This window comes from Haemaphysalis longicornis, unplaced genomic scaffold, assembly GCF_048455015.1.
Source record: "Haemaphysalis longicornis isolate Haplotype H1 unplaced genomic scaffold, Haemaphysalis longicornis Haplotype H1 scaffold_6, whole genome shotgun sequence".
Classification (NCBI taxonomy): Eukaryota; Metazoa; Arthropoda; class Arachnida; order Ixodida; family Ixodidae; genus Haemaphysalis; species Haemaphysalis longicornis.
In genome coordinates this window covers 12,668,826-12,688,914 of record NW_027526407.1, presented here as the reverse complement: position 1 = coordinate 12,688,914, position 20,089 = coordinate 12,668,826, and the positions used below count along the sequence as shown (strand labels likewise).

Here is a 20,089-nt window from a genome sequence, read left to right as displayed (position 1 = left end):
GCGTAAGAGGTGAAATTGAAGCAATGAGCACTGCGCCCATTGATGGAGCTGCGTGGGAGCGCTTCAAACAGCATGTCAAAGATGCAGCAATCACAATCGGGCGACAAGAGGCGAGAGACAGAAGGGCGAAAGTAAATCGACTGGTGGAGTGCCTGCGCTCCCTCGTAGAAGCGGACGAGGAGAGGCCGGGGGAATTCTCTGAAGACATCCGTAACGTGAAAAACGACATCCGCGCTGAGCTCGAAAAACGGTATTGGGGGGCTCTTGTGCGGAGCAGGGAGCAACGAGTGGAGTCCGAGGCACAGCCATCGAAGCTTTTCGGCGCCTTCGAACGAGCAAAGACCGCCACTAAAAGGATTCCCGAGGTGAACCATGCCGGGGGTCTTGCTAGTGGGAGCGAGGAGGTGGAGACGGCCTTCAGTGAATACTACGCAAGGCTGTTTTCCCCGCACGCTCATCTTGAGGCTCCTCCACCGGAAGTCACAGGCGCGCTGCCAACGGTTGCAGAGGACGTAAAGGCCACAATAAACGAACCCATATCGGTAGAAGAGGTCAAGCGCGCGATCAAGAAACTCTCAAAGAATAAGTCACCGGGGCCTGACGGCATAATCTCGGAATTCTATCAGGTGTTTCGTGAAGAGATCAGCCCGGTATTGGCGGCGGTCTTTGAAAACATCAAAAGCACAAAACTGCTACCACCCTCCATGCGGAGCAGTAACTTAGTACTCATTCCCAAAAAAACCTCCCATAACACAACACCCAACGTGGAAGACTTCAGGCCTATCAGTCTTCTTTCCACCGACTATAAAATCCTAGCCCGCATCCTGGCCCAACGCCTCGAGACAGCCCTCAGTAGTGTTGTGGGTCCTCACCAGACGTGCGGGTTTAAGGGACGCTCCATCAACACCAACCTGCACCGCATGCGGACCATCTGTGAGGTGGCGGAATCAGGCATTCACCCCTTAGCTGTCCTACAACTCGACCTTAAAAAGGCCTTCGACCAGGTTGACCACGCCTTCCTGTTCACGCTCCTCGGTCAATGTGGGGTAGGGGATACAATGGTCGAGTGGATAAAAATTTGCTACACCGCCATCACCACCAGCATCATCATAAACGGGGAGGTGGGGGCGCCCATCGACATCGGAAGGTCAGTCAGGCAGGGCTGCCCTATGTCCCCGATCCTTTTCGCATTGTATATTGAACCACTTTGCAGGATGGCAATAGCGTCCAAGTCAACCAAAGGCTTGGTTCTCGGCGACGAAGAGCTCAAGGTGTTGGCCTATGCGGACGATGTTGCGTTTGTGTGCTCCTCGAGAGAGCAGGCAGGGGAGGTCGTCGCACTGGCTGAGGCATTTTGTCGATTCTCGGGGGCCCAACTCAATCTTTTGAAATCAGAGGGCGCATGGCTAGGGGAATGGCCCACCAAACCACAACAACTCTACGGAGTTCGATGGAGGGCGGGCATCACCCGCTACCTCGGGGTAAACCTAGAAAACCGCACAGCCACCGCCCCCAGGTGGCAGACGAAACTGGCAGCTGCTGGAAGGAACTTGGAACCCTGGAGAGCGCGACATATTGCCCTTTTCTCTAGGGCACATGTCTGCAACGCCGTGGTATACCCAGCCATCTTGTACGCGGCCCGAGTCTCGACCATTGACGCAGGCTCAGTGGCCAAGTTACATCGGTTGTTCGCTGTTTTCGTCTGGCGATCCACGTATGAGCCCATGCGCCGCACCAACGTTTTCTGGAGCGTTGAAGCCGGGGGGCTTGGGCTCGTTAATTTAGAGCTTAAACTAACCGTGCAACGATTTTTGTACTTCCGAGATCACCGAGATGGCTTCCTCCAGGCGGCAGTGCAAAATGTAGGCGCGTTGCACCTCGCCCCTTGGCTCGCAACAACAGCGGAGCGCCTAGGTGGTGCCCGTGCAACAGGGTTTTACAGAGAAGTGGCGGGGGCGGTGGCCCTCTTACAGGAGCGCTTCTCGTGGGAATACCTCTGCTCAGTGAAACCAAGGAGGCTGTATTGGGACCTCGTAGAGCAGACCCTCCCACCGCCCATGTACCGCCTGCCACCCCTTGGTCGGCCGAAAAGTGACGTCCTGCGGCGAGTACGGAAGCTCCCTATCCCGACTGGCTCGAAGGACTTTTTCTTCCGCTTTCACACGTGTATACTGCCTACAAAGGCAAGACAGGAGGAACGCGGTTTTTTTTTTGCCAGGAGGGACCAACTGTCTGCTGTGCGGAGGGAGGGAAACGGCCGAGCACGTATTCATGGACTGTAACACGGCGTTCTACTTCTGGGATGAGCTGCAGTGCTCCTTCAACACGCGCTGGAGAATCACTTGGACAAATCTGAAGTTCCTAGACGCGGCCTCGGAACGCCCGCTCCTTCGCGACTGTGTCCACGTAATAGGGCTCCACTCGCTATGGAGGGCGAGAGTCGACGCCGTCGAACGTACTGAGCGCCCCCGACCGGCGTGGCGACACTTAGTCCAAAAGGCACAATGGGAAATTGCCGCCCTCGACGGGGATGAGGCAGACTCCGAGCTACGCGACGCACTGGAACGGGGAACGCGAGCACTCATGGATTTCAAGTCACAACAGCAGAGAAGATGGGACGCAATTTGAGGGCTAGCCCCGGGTAACGCTGGTGTCCAGTTATACCAAGAAATGGCTTTACCCAAGACCTCTAATTTCTCCCTTCCCTCTATCCCGTTCACTTCAAACTTTGTGCAATGACACAGTAGCCCTGTTGGCAATCTCTCTTGCTTAAGTTTCACAAACGCTCTGTGACTTCGCGGACAATACTCCCCGATTGGCTTACAGTTACTTGGCAAAGCATTCTGACCCTCTCCTCGCATGATAGCCGATCGCCTCATTTTTATGTTTAAGTGGAGCCATGTTCTGATGCGCTCGGAAACCACTGTAATCACTGCATACTGTTCTGTATATATTTGTAAATAAAGTTATTGTTACCAAAAAAAAAAAAAAAAAAAAAGCCCGGCTAGCTCAGTCGGTAGAGCATGAGACTCTTAATCTCAGGGTCGTGGGTTCGAGCCCCACGTTGGGCGTTTTTTTTTTTTTTTTTAGTAAAAGGCCTGAGGTGGTCGTATTTAATGAAACGTTGTAATATGATAGGCCGTTCCTGTCTTTAGGAAAGATATCAGGGCAATACTTCATTACGGAGAGTCATACATTACCGGATGGACTAATGAGGGGGCCATGATATTTTTATTTCAATATAACACTCAATTTCCTCTAAACATTGGGATCAACAAACTGTACAAATGAGATACAAATAAATTACAATGCATTAAACAAAGACGGGCACACGTTGTTCCTCTTCAAAAAGGACAACGTGTGTCATTATCCTTGTGTGTGACGTGCGTCAGCGAGAGCTGGACTTGGGATAAGCGTGTTTGCCCGCGTGCGTACGCACAAACCCGTCATTATATTCCAATTTCATTGTAATCTGAATTAACCCTGGGTTTATTCTCTGTTAACTGACGTGAAAGTTAGATTCTCGAGTTTGAAAGCCATTACATTGTCACCTCAGCAGCGACAGCCGACGCCGTGAAGACGAATGAAATGCAGCGTACCTGTAGGCGCTCGTTTGAGTGTTCGTTTAATATCCGTATTGGCTAGTTGACCTTCCGAAAAAAGTACGAGGTGCGTGGATGAAAAAGAGTATGACTCAGCTGTTATGTCACTTTTTTCTTTTGAAGCCGAATGAAGGATAAAATCTCTGCTAGCCCGCAAACCTTGTAACTACAGGCAGAGTCCTCCAAAGGCATTCAAGGTCTCCGCCATTGGTGACCATTCCTACCGGTGTTCCCGTTTCATGCGCAGTCATTTCTTATTCCCAGACCGGCGTTGTTATGAACTTACTGTGGTTGCTCAAATTTAGAAACAAACTTAGTAATTCGGCACTCTGCCGGCTTGGGAGGTACACTGTTGGTTCAGGACGGCTTCTGGGTTGTGAAAGAGTGTGCGAACTTTTAAATCTCAAATGGAGCGTGAACCTTCCTATTTGTTTCGCATAGCACACCTCGCAATACTGAGCTGTTGGAGCAGTTAAAGTTCAGGTTCCACCCGTGTGACGTATGCGCCATGATAGAGTTCAGTAGCATTTCTGAATACCGAAACGAGCATCACGTACATGCGCATCGCCCACCTTAAAAGAAACAAACCGGAATTTTCGAATAGTAAAAAAAAAAAAAAAGTTCGAATCGAAAACGACTATCACCCCGTCTTTTCCAAACAACAAATACGGGCTTCAAATATTGAATTGAGCACAAAATTGAGTTTTTTCTACACGACCAGTACTTTCGGGTCGCGATAAATGCGAGCAGAAGACGAAAAAAAAAAAGCAAAAACGTGCTTTGCGTTTCTGTATTCGCTGATATGCGACACTCGCGGGTGCTGGGTTTTAAACCTATGCTACAGGTTTTATAGAACCAAGCAACGATTCCATGTCACATTTACGGTGCAAACTCTCGAATATTCCGTCAAAGCCGAATATTCGGAAATCCGATTCGTATTCAAAATTTACATAATTCGTGCACGCCAGAAACAACAACACAGAAAGCAAAGGAACTTTAGGACGGCTCTAGCGCAGCGTTTCACCCCTGCGGCTTACGCCGTACTTTATGAGGATGGGCGTGTCGGAGAACCGCACATATGCGGCTATCCGCCGGTAGCCCATTAAAAAAATGCAACACAGAATTGCTAGCTAGAGCTTTTCGATTCGTATGCGAAATTTAGAATAGTCGTACATACGCCACAAACCACCACAAAGAAAGCAAGGTACAGTCTGTCAAAATTTTCTAGGCCGAGCCGAGAACGGACAGTCCGCAAAAATTCAATCTATACATTGAATTGTCGGGACGTAAGCTTGTATACAAGCTTACGTCCCGACCGAGGCTGAAACGTTTTAAGCTCGAAAGCTAGATAAAACAATTTCTTACTGCCATAAAATATTTTTCTCACATTTAAAAGTAAAGCGTATTCTTTGAATTATTTTTTTTTATTTGTATTTGTCAAATCATACAATACAAAGGATCATCAGACTGGTTGGACCCATAGCCAATGGCTAGTCCTGGGTCCAAAAAGAAAATGTATGCAGTGATGCAGGCTTCCTTCTACAGAAAAAAAAAAAAAAAAAACTAACACTCCAAAACACAGGCTGTTGTACAGTACTAGTACAAGCATTTTTTTAACATGCAATCTTCGTGCCCAACAACAATAAAATTTATAATCGCGATAGTGTCAAGGTGCAACAATGCAGGCAAATCTCTAAAGTGTACATAATAACATAAAAAAACAACTAAGAAACATTTAAGTAGCCAACAATACCAGTACCTGTATTCTCAAATACAATACAAATACAACATTCATTGCTAGGCCACAACAAGATTCACAATCCAGAACAGCGGCGCAGATTTTAAAGAATGCACAAACCAAATAACCATCCAGCACGTATGATATTTCTGTGACTGCAACACGACATGCCAGGAAATAAAAAATCGCGAAGTTAGCTCGCATCATTCAAGCTTGTGGTCGAGAAGGCTTAGGATCGGCCTAGAAAATTTTGTTGAAGGGTGTACGTTAGCTGCGTGTTAAGGATACCTCGAGTGCGTCATTTTCGCCCCCGTGGAATCCGCCATGTTTTACGAGGGTGGGCGTGTCGGAGCGCAAAGCCGCACGTGCCACGCGATAGCTTCCCGGTAGCTCATTCAAAAACGGAAATAAAGTCGGCGCTATTTGATCTTTCGCCGAGTCCGCAGCTGCAGCTGTGTCGTCTGTGCTCCAATTCTGGCAGCTGCAACGGCATAGCAGGGTTGCCAACCTTCAGCACGACACTCATCCCCTTCTCGCCTGCGTCTTGTATACGTACGCACACGGAAGCAGACGGTCGTCTGACTTTGGCGCCTTCGAGGGCTTTCTTTGCCTAGCGTATGTATACGTCTGAGCGCTTACGTAACTGGCGTGTTTTTTTTTTTTTTTGTTTATGTTGTTGAAATCGTTGAAGTTTTTATGAGAACGTTACGGCGAGTAGCTTTGACGTCGTCGGTTTATGAGCGCTCAATCATATTATGATTGCTTAAAAGGACTGTTGAGCAGACGGCTATATGCGCGTGCTGTTGTTCATCGTGCGTGGTACACTTTGCTGCTAGAGTTGTATAACCGCTGCACCTTTGTTGCGTTTACCCCTGCCGCGCGCGGTTCCGTATTTTGTCATGGCGCTGCCCTTTTCTAAACCAAACAATGGATGCATTTTACGCTGTACTATGCTGCGCTCCCTACATTTCCGTGTGCATCTCTCCATGACATGGTACATATATTCCTCCCCTTATTTCTCTGTGTATTCCTTCATGTATTTATCCCCACTTTTTCCCCCGTGCATGCCTTCGCACATTTGTCGTGGAGCCTATACGCACCTTCCGCATTGACACCGTAATTTCCAAAGGCGTTTTGCATCCGAGCCAACACCATCTAGAAATTCTGACTGAGGCCAATGCAGGACTGGCCGCGTAAATGATATCTGCCCCCTTGTTACAGAGGCCAGGTAATCCGGAGGCATTCTGCGCGGACGCTCTTGCGTTGTAGTGAACAACAGTTTTGGAAGAGCAATAGTATCAAAGACTATGTTCATGTTCGCATATACGTCTGATTCTTGCTGAATACAGTGAACTCTGTTAGGACAATAATTGTCCTCATGATCATCATAATCATGTATTGCACCCTTAAAGGCCCCTTACAGGGTATTACGTGATAAGAGAGGCTAGTACCGAATTCTACTACGGATGGTAATCGATGGTATAATGCATAAACAATAAGTCAGGTTCATGATGAAAACAGTGACGACTGAAGGAGTTCGCTATGCTTGAAAGGAACTATAGCAATTATAAAACTACTAACAAATGAAATGATACGTGATTAACTGTATAGATGTTAAGGGGTTGTGTTCATTAACTACGGACTGAGGCAGGTTGATTTGTTAAGGCATTTGTCGAAAGCAGTTCTTGTACCATGCAAGCGGTGTAAACTTAAATATTTTATGGCACAACCGCGTCGCGGTTTGGGGTCGGAAAATAGCCCAAACAGCGAAGAAAGCCCCCCCAATAGCAATAAGGGAAAGCTAACCTCACGGCCTACACGCGTAAACCGTATAGTCCGAAGCTACCGATGGTCTCATTAAATGTAATACGCGGAGACAGTTGTGCGTCAACTGCAGGATTCATGACCGATAATTCCTTTTATGTCTTGTCGTTTGCGGTGTACGAAGACTTTGTTTCCCGTGCACTCTTCTATCTATAGAATGCCCTGGTCTTTGTTTGACCGTCCGTTCCCCTCTCGTCACTCGCAGGGGACTCGACGAACAGCGACAGCATGCCGGACAACCACGACTGCGACTTCGAGCCGGCCCTGGAGTTCGACGACTCCGAGCTAGTCCAGACGTCCCTCGGTAAGCTCACGCCTACCACCCGCTCGCGCTTGCTCGGCGATTTCCCCCCCGTTGGCTCGTGATGGATTGGCTCGTTCAGGGTGATGGATTGGATCGTCCGCTTGTCTGACCTGTACAAAGAGCGGACCAACAGTACGGCACGCGGTAATTGTGCAGGAAGTGCAGCGCTATTAGTGCGATTTGAGCGTCGGCGCCCATGGCGGGGGAGATAGCCTCTAGGCTTTCAATGCGTGAGCACCCTTAGGCGCCTGTATGACTTACTACGCGGAAAAGCGTAACGCCTTATATCTGCAAAATAAACGTGCTGTTGGTCAAGTTAGTGTAAACATAGACGATTGGTACCTTCAGAATCGATAGGGAAGAATTGAAAGAATAAACGCATGGGGTCATAAGGAGTGTTCAATAAAAGACCTTAGAGCCTTCGTAGTTTACATAAAGATGGTGACATTTCTCCTGGGTATAAATATTCCCAGCACTGTATTTGTGTATATTACTGAAGTTGACCTCAAGTGAACTACATGGAGGGCTTTTAGTCTCTTCTCAGCAATGCATGTGCGTGTAAGGGTAAAGCCTACTTTAAAGGCGCCAAGTGTACAGCTGAGCAGTTTGAACTAATACTTACGCATTAGTGGGAACTCCTCAGAATTTATGTGCAATGCTTTGTTTTTTTAATGTGCCCCCCCTCCCCCCCCTTCCCCCCAGACACACGCATTCTGTGCCTTAGTAAAAAAAAAATACGCTTGCGTCGTGTTGTAAGCACTTTAAGCGCGTGTGCTGTCTTGTAAGTGAGGCTTCTTCTTCTTCTTCTTCTTCTTCTTCTTCTTCTTCTTGTTGTTGTTGGTGTTGTTGTTGTTCTTCCACATGTTGTTGTTCTTCTTCTTGTTCTTCTTCCTCCTCTTCCTCCTCCTCCTCCTCCTCTTTTGAACCAGTTCTAAACCCACTATTGATCTGCGTTTTCAGTTGCTGTGATGTTTTAATATAGCGCTTAATCGGATGATTTCAGCATTCATGTACCGAAACGGAAAGAACGGGAGCACCAAATTGTTACATCTTTGTAAAGGAGTACATAGAAAAGTAAGGGCGAGAATTCGCGCACAGCCGGTAGCTTTTCCTTGCAATCCTTCAAAGAGAAACACGAAGAGAAACAAAGGCACAGGTTCCCCTGTACCGTACTGCTTCTAAAAGCCGGATGTTGGAAGATGTTCTCCTAAATGGCCGCAGGCGATAAGTTTTGAGCAATCTAGTCCTGTTGTTGCAATGTTGCAAAGTCAGAGAGCTAACTCGCGAGAGCACGAGTTTATGGGTTCTTTTCTCTGCCTCGGGGGCTATTTTATTTCTATTTCGATGGAGGCGGTAAATAAAACGCCTGTGTGTACGGTATTCCGGTGCGTGCTAAGGATTCTCAGGTGGACTGTATTAATACCCGCCGCGGTGGCTCAGTGGCTAAGGCGTTGCGCTGCTGAGCACGAGGTCGCGGGTTCGATTCCCGGCCGCGGCGGCCGCTTTTCTGATGGAGGCGAAAAGCAAAAACGCCCGTGTGTACGAGATTTCGGCGCACGTTAAAGATCCCCAGGTGGTCAAAATTAATCCGGAGCCCTCCACTACGGCGCGCCTCATCGCCTGCGTTGCGCCGGCGCGTTAAACCCCACAATCAATCAATCAATCAATCAATCAATCAATCAATCAATCAATCAATCAATCAATCAATCAATCAATCAATCAATCAATCAATCAATCAATCAATCAATCAATCAATCAATCAATCAATCAATCAATCAGGACTGTATTAATCTTGGTAGCCTGTCACTAGGTGCGCCTTGTAAACCAGCTGTAGCGTGGGCGCGTAAATAGTCAGTTTGGAGTTTAAGTTCACTGGGCTGGCGAAAATTTTCGGAACTGGTAACTCGCCTCACATAGTCGCTCGTTTGCTGCGTTCTGTCACTGCCCGAAAGTGCCTGGTTCTACACCGAAGTCTGCGACGGCTATCTCCCGCTATGTTCCCGTCCCCGGACTGGATTGAATGAAAGTAAACTACCAGACGAGTGCAGTAATATTCACAGTGTATTAAAGCGAAGTTTTAGTGTCTTTACCGATGCCGTTGTACGCCAATACGCCCTGCGGGAGAGCCGACTTTTTGTGATGATGATGATGAGTGATCTGAAGTGAAAGAAAAAATTAAAGCCGTTCCACTCAACGTGAAAACTGACGGAAGTGCAGAGAAAGTGATATTCGCCACAATGTCCTGTAGCGCCGTTATCCGCTCACTGCTACCACCCAGTGCAATTCAAATTTCCCGCTTTCGCAGTGCTCGCGCGCCCCTTGCCTTGAACTGCACCAGCGGGAGTTCTGTTCTTTTTGTGCTTGCTTTTCCTCCCGCACGTGCCGGCGTTGCACCGCCAGTTTTTTTTTTTCCCCGCTTGCTAGCGCGAAAACCAACCCAACGAGCGTTCCTAACTAAATGAACGTGGGCGGTGCCGGTTAATTACGTATATTTTGCCTCAAATGTACCTGCAGTGTTTTTTTTTAGATGCGACGCTCAGAGCATCTCTTGTCGGCGGCCCTGTCCTTCCTGCGTGCGTCCGTTGTTGACCGCGGCGTGCGTCCGTTGTCCGCAGCCACTCTCCCCCTCTCCTCTCCGATAGCGAACACTCTCTCGCGAGGGGCATTGGATTGGATTCGATTGGCTTGGATTGGATTGGATTGGATTTGGATTGGATTAAAATGGATTGTGTTGGATTGTGTTGCGTCATAGCCGCGGCAGACGCACTGGCGCCGACGCGTGCCCAGGTGAGAGCGTGTGCGGCCCAGCGCGCTCTAACTCCGCCGGTGGGCTGCGCTGCGCGCGGTGCTGCGCATGCTCCGCGGTTTTCTCTCCTTCGGGCGCGCTGCGCATATGTATATAGTGTCTATAATATAACCGGTGTGCCGCTCTCCGGCGGCCTTTTGGTCGACGGTTGCTCTCCGCTTCGGTCGACGGTTGCTGAGGGTTGAACCCCCTCAGCGTCGCATCACACCAGGGTTCCCGCGAGAGGAGGTGGGCGTAATTTTTTCGCTAAACATCGGGGAGATCACGAGCTTCGAACGGTCATGACAATTTAAACCGCTTGGTTTTCGAAGCCTCTGCGGGACGGCCTACGACGGAACACCGGGCTCTACTTGGTTCCGCTATCTAGCGGCACCGCCTGATTTCGGCAGTCGTTTGACATCGACCGTTACAGCGAGCTACGACGGCAAGGCGAGCCCCTAAAGTGCTCTGCGCTTCAAAACGCGGCTTCCCGTGGCCGGAATCAACCCTCGCGTTACAAAGCCGGCGTCTATCCTATTGCTCCATTTCCACGTATTCGAAGCGAACGCCAATCAGCAGGCACCGATTCCCGCCGTACACCCCAAAACCACGGAAAGAGAATGTATTAAAAGCTAGTTACAGCTAAGCCCCAAAACCAAATGTTCGGCCTACGGAGTTCCCACACGGGAGTTGCTTGTGGGTACCTCTATACTCGGTTACAACTCAAGAACGGCACCACGTCATGTAGTGTATCACTCCGCCAAAGCGCCAGACCCGTGACGTCAGTGCGCGCGCGTTTTGAAAGTGGTTCGCTATGAATGCGTGATATCGTCTGCCTTGTCTCAGGCAGTTTGTTTGTCATTAGTAAGTCCAAAAAATCACGGGAACGGCTCACACCATGTTCAAAATATTCACAGTAACGCCCTACTTGCGCCGCGCGGAGAAATATCCGGCTACGGTGATAAGGCACAGCGGCAACTTCCGGTGCCGTTCTTAAGTTGTCACCGAGTATAGAGTAGCACATGCTCGCCGTGTGGGATCGGCCAACCAAAGAATCCTTCACGAGAAAGCTTCGCGTTCAACCATCTTCGTCGTTGCACGGAGGGGTGCATCATTTTTAGATGCGAAGCATCTCTTGCTCTCGGCTCCGTCGTCCGTCCATCCGCAGACCCAGGAAGAGACACCGGCAACATTGTCGCTCCAGCATCTCATGGTCGGGGCTATGTCCCTCACTACTTCTTAAGCGCCAAAAAACTACAGGAACATAGAGTGAGACAGGGACAAGCGCTAACTTGCAACTAAATTTTATTGAGCAAGCGTGAAATATATACATGAAAAAAAAAAGCGATAGGAGAAACAGAAAAGGTTAGAATTACACAGACGAACTCGGTGCTGTTCCACACGTGTCAGACACTACCATGACCAGTTCTTTTTCAAGAACACTGCTTCCTTTACTGACAAGGATATCGACGTTGTGCTGACGCATTCGAAATCACCTAATTGCATTTCAGCCGCTTCAACTATTTCACGCGTGCGTTGATAAGAATCATGAAACAACGTGACTGAATTTGAAAAGTAGGGTTCGCACCCCTGGCATTTAGCACAGTGATTTGAGAGGTTCCCATTTTTTCTTTTTAGTATGTTATTCTGGTGTTCACGTAGCCTTGAGTTGATGCATCTGCCAGTCTGTCCTACATATACTCTACTACAAGCCAACGGCACACGGTACACTAAGCCGCCATCACATTCGACATACTTGTTGTTATGTCCCTGCTCTATTGTCTTTTCTGCGAAGCACAGGACTTGATCAGACTCTTTAAAGAGGACTCTCTTAATGAGCGCGTCATCTTCATCACAGTCATTATCATGATCTGTTCATTGATTTCATTTTTTCATACATCTGGTGTAGCAAGCTAGGCGCCTTGGCCAGGCTAACCTCACCAGTATCATTAAAGACTATTCTCTCTCTCTCCCTTGTCGTTGTTGCGCCGTCCACACCCCCACTGCTCATGCTCGGCTCATCTCGGGCCGGCCCAGGAAGCCACCGGTAACACTGTCGCTCCAGGAGCCATTAACGGGTAAGACACCACCGGGCTTTCAGCAAGCCGAGCATACGCAGTGGGGGCGTGGACGGCGCAACAACGACAAGGGAGGGACATAGCCCCGTCGCATCTAATAAAATTACACCATCTTCCCGTAGGGGAATCCTGAGTAGTATGCGAAACAGCCATGGGCTCAACGCAATTTCCCATTTCATAGTTCCGGTAAGTGAAAAGTGTGGTAGACCATGGAAACCAAACTGTAAATATAACGGTAGCTACCTCAACCTAACCGAAACGACGAACTGAAAACTAATGGGCACTTGAATCGACCCCATGGCTGCTTTGCATACTACTCAGGGTTCCCGGCCCTACGGGAAGATGGTGTAATTTTTTTCCTTCCCTTTTCCTTTAACTCATACTACTAGTACTACTAGTCCGCGACGCCTTTTTTTTTTTTTTTTTTTTTCGTGGTTGCGAAAAATAAAATGAAGCAGAGGTCCGTGACCACGCGAGGTTTTTTTCACTGGCGTCGATACTAGAAAATGGCGCCGTTTTCTCGCGTTCTTTCGATGTTCGAACGAACGACATTGCGGTGCGCACTGTTTTGGCGTTTATTCGCCCCATTTTGGTGCTGTTGCACAAGCAGAGGCGCATGGGGGATCCTACCTTTGCCAGTGCACAATAGTCATGCCCGTCTCAGATCGAACAAGTCTGTTGCAGTCGGCCGTCATGCACAGCCCCTGCACTCAGTGCACACGAGTGCAATGCCGGTGGTCACCGCAGTGCAGAGCTGACCCGGGCGTTCAGTTCACTCTGAGCCTACACGCACCTACACCAAGCATAGGTAAATCGAATGGCGAAGTGCAGGTACGGCGTGTCCCGAGAACTGTGTTGGAACCTAATTGCAGTCCAATCGAACACATTTCGCGACACACCGAAATAACTTGTGTGGCCGTGATCCGTTGTGTGTAGAGTAGAGTAAACATGAGTCACACTTCCTCAGAAAACGGGACCTACAGACCCGGTTTTCAACGCATGCTATGTAAATATAGGCGCAGATCGGTGCAGGCGGACCTTGTTCTGATACCATATCGGCCGTATCGGTGATTTAAAGCCGGGCGTGTTTGAGTTGTATTGCGTGCCAACTTGGAAGGTTCGTGTGAAAGTCGTGCTAGTGGTATATGTGTAACACTTCCGCTTTACATTCGTTTCCTTGATCCGTTTGCCGGTGTTCTTAGTTTTGCGGCCCGAAATAATTCTTAAACCTGCGCGCAATCGTTTTCCGGAATTTGCGTATTCGTACTAACGCCTCAAATACTCCTCCATTTTTTACTACGATTATCGTATACTAAGGTGCAGATTAATGCTGCGTTCCAATTCGCGGACAGCTTTGTAGACAGCCTACGAAGCAGTCTAACTAGACGTCTAAAGGAATAAAATTGGAACGGCGCCGCGGTCGCAAACGCAACACCAGCGCAGACGACAGCGTCGTAGCATACATGTTGAGTTGCGCAATCCGCAAGTTTCGTAACTAAGATTAGCGTTGTTATTACAAACGTTACGTAATTTAAAAATGATACAAAGTCATCTTCATCACTAGTAAATTATACTAAATATTTCAATAAATGAACAAGTGCTTTTCTTTCAACATTAATACTCAAAAAGGTGGCGCTGGCGTCACTTATTAGTTTAGACAGGAAGGTAGCCTGCATCGTTGCTGACTTCGATGCTGTCTCCTCGAATCAGTCTTCCTTGACTACTTCGTTCGAATTGGAACGGGGCTTAACATGGCGTACTGTCCGCGAAGACGGCAACGAAGCTGTCTAAACGGTAAATTGGAACGCACCCTAAGAACGACAACGACGACGTGGACGACGACGATGATGATGATGATGGTGGTGGTGGTGGTGGTGGTGGTGGTGGTGGTTGCTAGTGGTATCCCGTTTGTAGCGGGGTGATGACGTGTCATCTTACAAAAAAAAACTAATGTACTTATGTTTTATATCTTCGTTTAATACTAGCGCTACTCTTAGGGCAGGCACAAAAAGCTTATTATGCACAAAATACTTTTTTTTCCCTGTTACAGGTGGTAGCTATCCTAGTCAATATTCCCCTTTCCGCTTTTCGTCCACCAGCATTCTTACCTTGCTTTCGTCGCCTCGGCAGCCTTGAAATTAACTCACTCTGCGCTACCCTTAAATCCCATGGCTTCTGGAAACCGAATATTTCCCTCATGTAGATTCGCATGGATACACGCACATTCTAACACTGCGTGGCGCATAGTTTCCGTTTCTTTCCCGCAGATTACGCATACCCCATCATTTTGTGAATACGTACTTCCCCACAGAGGTCTTAGTTCGCAAGCAACCTGCTGTAGCCTCAAAAAGCAAAGCACTGTCGTGGGAATTATCGTAGAAATTTTCCTTTCTGATGTCCAATTTCTCAGCCCTGTACATCTCTAACGACGTTTTAGCTTCCATTTTTTCCCTCCATTTATTCGTTTCAATCTGCCGTGCCTCTTTTTTGGTTACCTTGGTTGTTTTGGATTCTCCGCTGTTCTTGCCATATTTCATCGTTAGCCTTCTAGTCTTCTTTAGCCACTGCGTGTCCAGTGTATTGGTACCTAAAAAACGGAAGGTGCCCCAGCGCCTCATAACCGTTATTCCTCCGCCCGGCGCAAAACGTTCCTTACTGCGAGTATTTTGAACATGAAGAGTCGTTTAGGTGATTTTTTTAGACTTGATATGCTTATGAATTACTGTGGCCACGGCAAATTTAAGCTCAATCTACGTTTAAAACGCGCGCCCGTGCACGCTGACATCCGGGTCCGTCGCTTCGGCGGAGGGATACACGTCATGGGCTATTGACGTTTACTAACTTGTACCCGAGTATGCTGTCTCATAATCGTTGGCCTGTTCTTGCTGGTATATGGATACGAAACTTCCGCAAACGCGGGGCAATAATTACTGAAGTAAACTGTTTTTAAGCATCCGTGATTCTTAAGCCAATGCTCGTTCGGGCGTCTTTGTGGTGAGGGCGGATAAAAACCACTGATGTGTCGTGGGGGAAAACGGGTTCTCGTATTCTGGTGTTATATATATAAGCACCGCAGAACGTCGTACTCCGTAACCGTCAACTGCTAGGCTTCACTCGGGAGTCACTTTAAGGCCTGTGTTGTTCTGTACTTTGTGCGCCAGTGATTTCGGGTGCGCGTTGTTGTAGATTTACATATATAGCGCAGCTAACTTTAGTGGGCTGCTTATCAACGATTTAAACTGTGCGCCTAAACGGAGCATATCAATCAATCAATCAATCAATCAATCAATCAATCAATCAATCAATCAATCAATCAATCAATCAATCAATCAATCAATCAATCAATCAATCAGATTATTTACAGTGGCCAGGAGCAACCGTGATGTCCAAGTCGTACACTTACAAATGAAAGGACAACAGCAATTACAGTCACACGACGCATAAATAATAATAATAATAATAATAATAATAATAATCAAGAAAGCAGAAGCGGGTCCAGCATCTTCTTGGGAGGCGCAGTATACAGTGGAATGACTCAGCGTACTTGCTCTTGAACCGCGCCAGTCCGATGTATCCATCCACGCTGCATGCGTTTACGCATTGAAATATAATGTGCGCGCACGCGCGTTTGTATGCGTATATGAATGAACACCCAGCAACTGCCATTGTTTTAACCGTTAGAAATAGCAATTATCGTTCTTATTGCTTTCAAAAGAGCAATTGAGCCTGTTTTTTTTTTTAATTCTGTTTTCTTTGGCGGCTTGTACAATACAAAACGAAAAGCGCGCGTGAGACCGTTATCTGAGCGCCATTGAAGCCCTGCTTCGTGGAAGGGGTGGAGGGAAGCGGGCCGGTTCGTCGCAGATAAGCTCGCGACGTGCTTATCTCCGCTCGTGGCCCACCGGGACGGAACTTTTGCGGAGTGTCTCGGATAACAGCGCTTCCATTCCGACACGGCCATGTCGTCCGAGCAGGAGTCATCGTCAGGTAGGCGAATTTCCGTTCGCGGACTGGATCGCGTGTTGGGCGGTTGCTGGGGTTCTGAGCAATACAAATCCTGAAACGTGATGTCCGGGAATCATTTGTCGTAACACTTCCGCGCGTGTGATGACCGCTTGTGTCGTAACCTCCGAGGCGTCTTAGTCGCTGATCAAAACAACCGCCATCGCATATGGTAACAATGGTTGTGCACGAGCTCCCGCGGAGCTCCGCGAGCAAGCGCAGACTATGCATTCGCCACTGATGTTTTTTACTGATCGTGTTCAGAATTGAAAACATAAAGACTACGGGTCTTGAGATCAGCTATCGGGCTATGCAGTTTGCAGCTACAGCGGGGAAATTGCATTTACTTGGCTCGGGCGATTTTGAACAGGCGCCTGCCTTACTTGAGGAAGATCTTGTGTTCCGCGTCTCTTGCGAGCAGCCGAGTTACTCTAGCCCCCGGTTTAACTTGAACATTTCAATCTCTTAACTGGTGTTGTTGAAATAGTCAGATAGGAAGCTGCCAAAATTTTAAGAAAAAATTTGAGATAAAAAGAAAATTCCGGGCCATCTCCACTAACGTTAAACCTTGGGAGGGGCGAAGCGTGCAGTGTGTAAGTGTATTCTTGGCGCCTTGGCCTTTTTGCCAACAGAGGCGAAACCGTTAGAGGTACAAGTGTACAGCTTTGCTGTAAAAGTCTCTTGTCTTTGAAGCACGAAGCTCTCAAGCGTGAGGCGTAAACGAATTTCCCCGGTGGTTTAGTTGCGTGACTACACGAGATGACGATTACGACGATGACAGGAGACGCCAACAGCCCCAGCCCCCGAGGGCCTTCGCCCCTAAAAAAACTGTACAACTTGTTAAGTCTTGAAGTGGTTCTGGAACACCTCTGTCCCTACGTGTGCACAGTTAGTACTCGTCCATTCATGGTGCATTGAAGTGTTTACATTGTGCACTTTAAGACACCGTCCGCCCACTTCTGTGCTCGTCTCGTTACTTCTTGCTTCGTCCGCTTTCGCCTATTGCCACTGCATTTACACAGCCGTTGCGCCTAAGTGGGGTCGTTCGGTTTCCCGCCCTGCGGCGGCTGTTTTCCTGCCGGTGGCGAAATCGGAAAGTGCCTTTGCGGCCGGATTTCGCGCTAATGAGGGGAGGGGGGGGGGGGCATTGAGCCTTCCAGCTAGCAAGCCCAGACTATCTGTACGTGTAGTGGTCGTAACAAGGGGCATTCGTACTTTCTTTTTCGCCGCCAGAGGGTTGCGGTGTCACCAATTGACGTGAACTTTTAGGGGCAAAGCCCCTTAGTTGGGGCTGTTGGCGCCTCCTGTCGTCGTCGTCGTCGTAATCTTCGTCGCATGTAGTCATGCTACTAAAACACCGGGAAACTCGTTTACGCCTCGCCCTAGAACAACACCGGGGCACTCGTTTACGACTCGCGCTGGAGCGCTTCGTAAGGCGTACTAAAAATACACACGGACACTCGTTTACGCCTGGCGTTAGGGAACTTCGTGCTTCAAAGACAAGAGAGCTTTGCAGCAAAGCTACGTCTACCGCCGATGCTTTCATCCCCGTGGACAAAAACGCCAAGGCGCCAACAATACTCTTATAGTGCACGCTTCGCCCTTCTCCATGTTTCACGTTAGTGTAGATGGCCCCAGATTTTTTTTTTAGTTAATAAACTCCTGAGAGCAGCGCTGAAGGCCTCCATTTTTCTTTCTTAAGGAAGACCTAGTTAGGACACCTGATTGTGCGTGTATCGATCTGAGCAGCTTTGTTTCTCGAAATGAGTCAAATTCACCCAAAGAGAATTTCATGAACAAGCGAAAATTTTGTGACCGGGCGTAAATGCAACGCTGTCAAAGCTATTATATGGTATGTTTTACATGATAGTCAGGGGAAGTTAGCTTTGATAGCGATGCATTTAGGCGCGGTCACAAAATTTCCGCTCGTTTCTGAAATTCTCTTCGGGTCGATTTGACTCATTTCGAGAGAAAAAAAAAAAAAAGCTGCTCAGATTGATACACACATGTAAAAGCCAAAAACCTGCAACTGTCGGCATTACACAATGATTAAGCAATGATGTCCAATGGGTTGAGTTGATGAAGGCGGAAAGCGAAAGCGCCCGTGTGTTAGATATTTCGGCGCATGTTAAGGACCCCCAGGGGGTCAAAATTAATCCGGAGCCTTCCACAACGGCGCGCCATAGATCCTCGCCTGTGTAGCGTCGGCGCGTAAAACCCCACAATAAATCGATCAAATCGAATGGTTGAGCATGCATGGGCTTTTGTTCCGACACAGACGCGAACTTCACCGAAAAATTTCGCACGGAGTTCGACGTTCGACGAGTGTTCGTGGAAGGCGTTCGCGGGAAGCAATTCCATTTCTTTGATTACCCCGAAAACCATTACGTAGTGCGAGGTAGCAGGTGAACTCAAGTTTCGTCGAGCGCTTTCATCACGCCCCGCTCGTTACCGCGCGCCTCTAATGCGTGACGAGAGGGGAGTGACGTGTTTGCTTCGGTGTCTCGTTAATCACGCAGTGTATACGTTCAACAATGACGAGGCGCCGGAGGCCGGGCGAGGCGCACTTGGGCGTTTCTTTCGTGTTGTGCAGCGCTCAGCGCACTCGGCTCTTAACACCGAGTTACACCGGAAACTGGCTGTACCATGGAAGTGTCGACGCAATTTACTAAAAATAGATGTTGGGAACGAAAACTGTCTTCGTGAACTTCAGGTCATTCTCTCTCTTGATTACGTGAGGCCAATTAAAAAAAATTAAAGATCCCGGCCCACTCCACTAACGTGAAACCTGGGGAGGGGCGAAGCATGCAGTGTATGCTTGGCACCTTGGAGTTTTTGCCAACGGAGATGAAAGCGTTGCGGGGTATAGGTATACAGCTTTTCTGTAAAAGTCTTGTGTCTTTGAACCACCAAGCCTTCTAGTGCGAGGTGTAAACGAGTTTCCCAGTGTTTTTTTTTAGTACGCCTTACGTTCTAGCGCGAGGCGTAAACGAGTTTCCCTCTGTTTTAGTACTGTCACTACATGAGACGACGACTACGACGATGACAGGAGAAGCCAACAGCCCCAGCCACCAAGGGGCTTCGCTCCTAAAAAAAAATGTTGGGAACAAAAACTGTCTGCGTGAACTTCAGGTCGTTCTCTGTCCAAATTACTTGAGGCCAGTTGTAAAAAAAAAAAGGCAGAAAAAGTTTGTGATGGACAAGTGTGATGGACAAATAACGTGGGAAAGCGGTAACAGACAGTCCAGCATAGACTACAGTTTAGTATCCGAGACAGTATACGGAAGGCTGCGGGAAATGAGGATAGATGAAAATGGAACAGACAGCTTAGGAAGCGACCACAAGCGGTTTAGCTTGCACTTTGGAGGCACAACCCGGACAAATGCAGAAATAGGTACAATAGGAGGAAATACTTTGAGTAATGAGCAGTTAAAGATCATCGCTGATAAATTGGAAGATGAAATCAATAAATACCCAGGCAAAAATTGGGATTACGATGAAATGATTGCGTTCATAAAGGGTAAGATGAATGAAGCAAAGGAACGAAACCGATGGAAAGGGAAGAGAAAGCCGAGAAGCTGGTGGAATAAGGAAATAAAAGAGGCTATTGACCAGCGAAGAAAGGCGTCGAGAGAACATAGAGAAGCAAAAAGAACTGGTATGGAACCGGAGGTAGTGAAGGAAAAGTGGGAGGTCTACCGTGGAAAAAAACTAGAAGTGCAGAAAATGGTGCAAACAAAGATCAAGCAGAAAAGC

The 20,089-nt window shown here is 48.2% G+C and overlaps 1 protein-coding gene and 1 non-coding gene across 3 annotated transcripts in view; both read left to right on the top strand.

The window, feature by feature from the left end:
- Positions 1-2,998: 2,998 nt before the first annotated feature.
- On the top strand, positions 2,999-3,071 carry Trnak-cuu (transfer RNA lysine (anticodon CUU)). The gene has a single exon. It is a non-coding gene; the product is annotated as a tRNA-Lys (tRNA).
- A 4,297-nt stretch (positions 3,072-7,368) lies between these two features.
- Rhogap68f (Rho GTPase activating protein at 68F) overlaps positions 7,369-20,089 on the top strand; it is a 56,570-nt gene continuing 43,849 nt past the window's right edge. The window contains exon 1 of one of the 2 annotated variants that reach the window (XM_077673614.1): positions 7,369-7,468. In XM_077673614.1, coding sequence (XP_077529740.1) covers positions 7,393-7,468 — 76 coding nt within the window. In that variant the 5' untranslated portion in view covers positions 7,369-7,392. Of the gene's footprint in view, positions 7,469-16,208; positions 16,319-20,089 lie in introns of those variants that run through there. The other variant, XM_077673616.1, reaches the window with a different exon arrangement.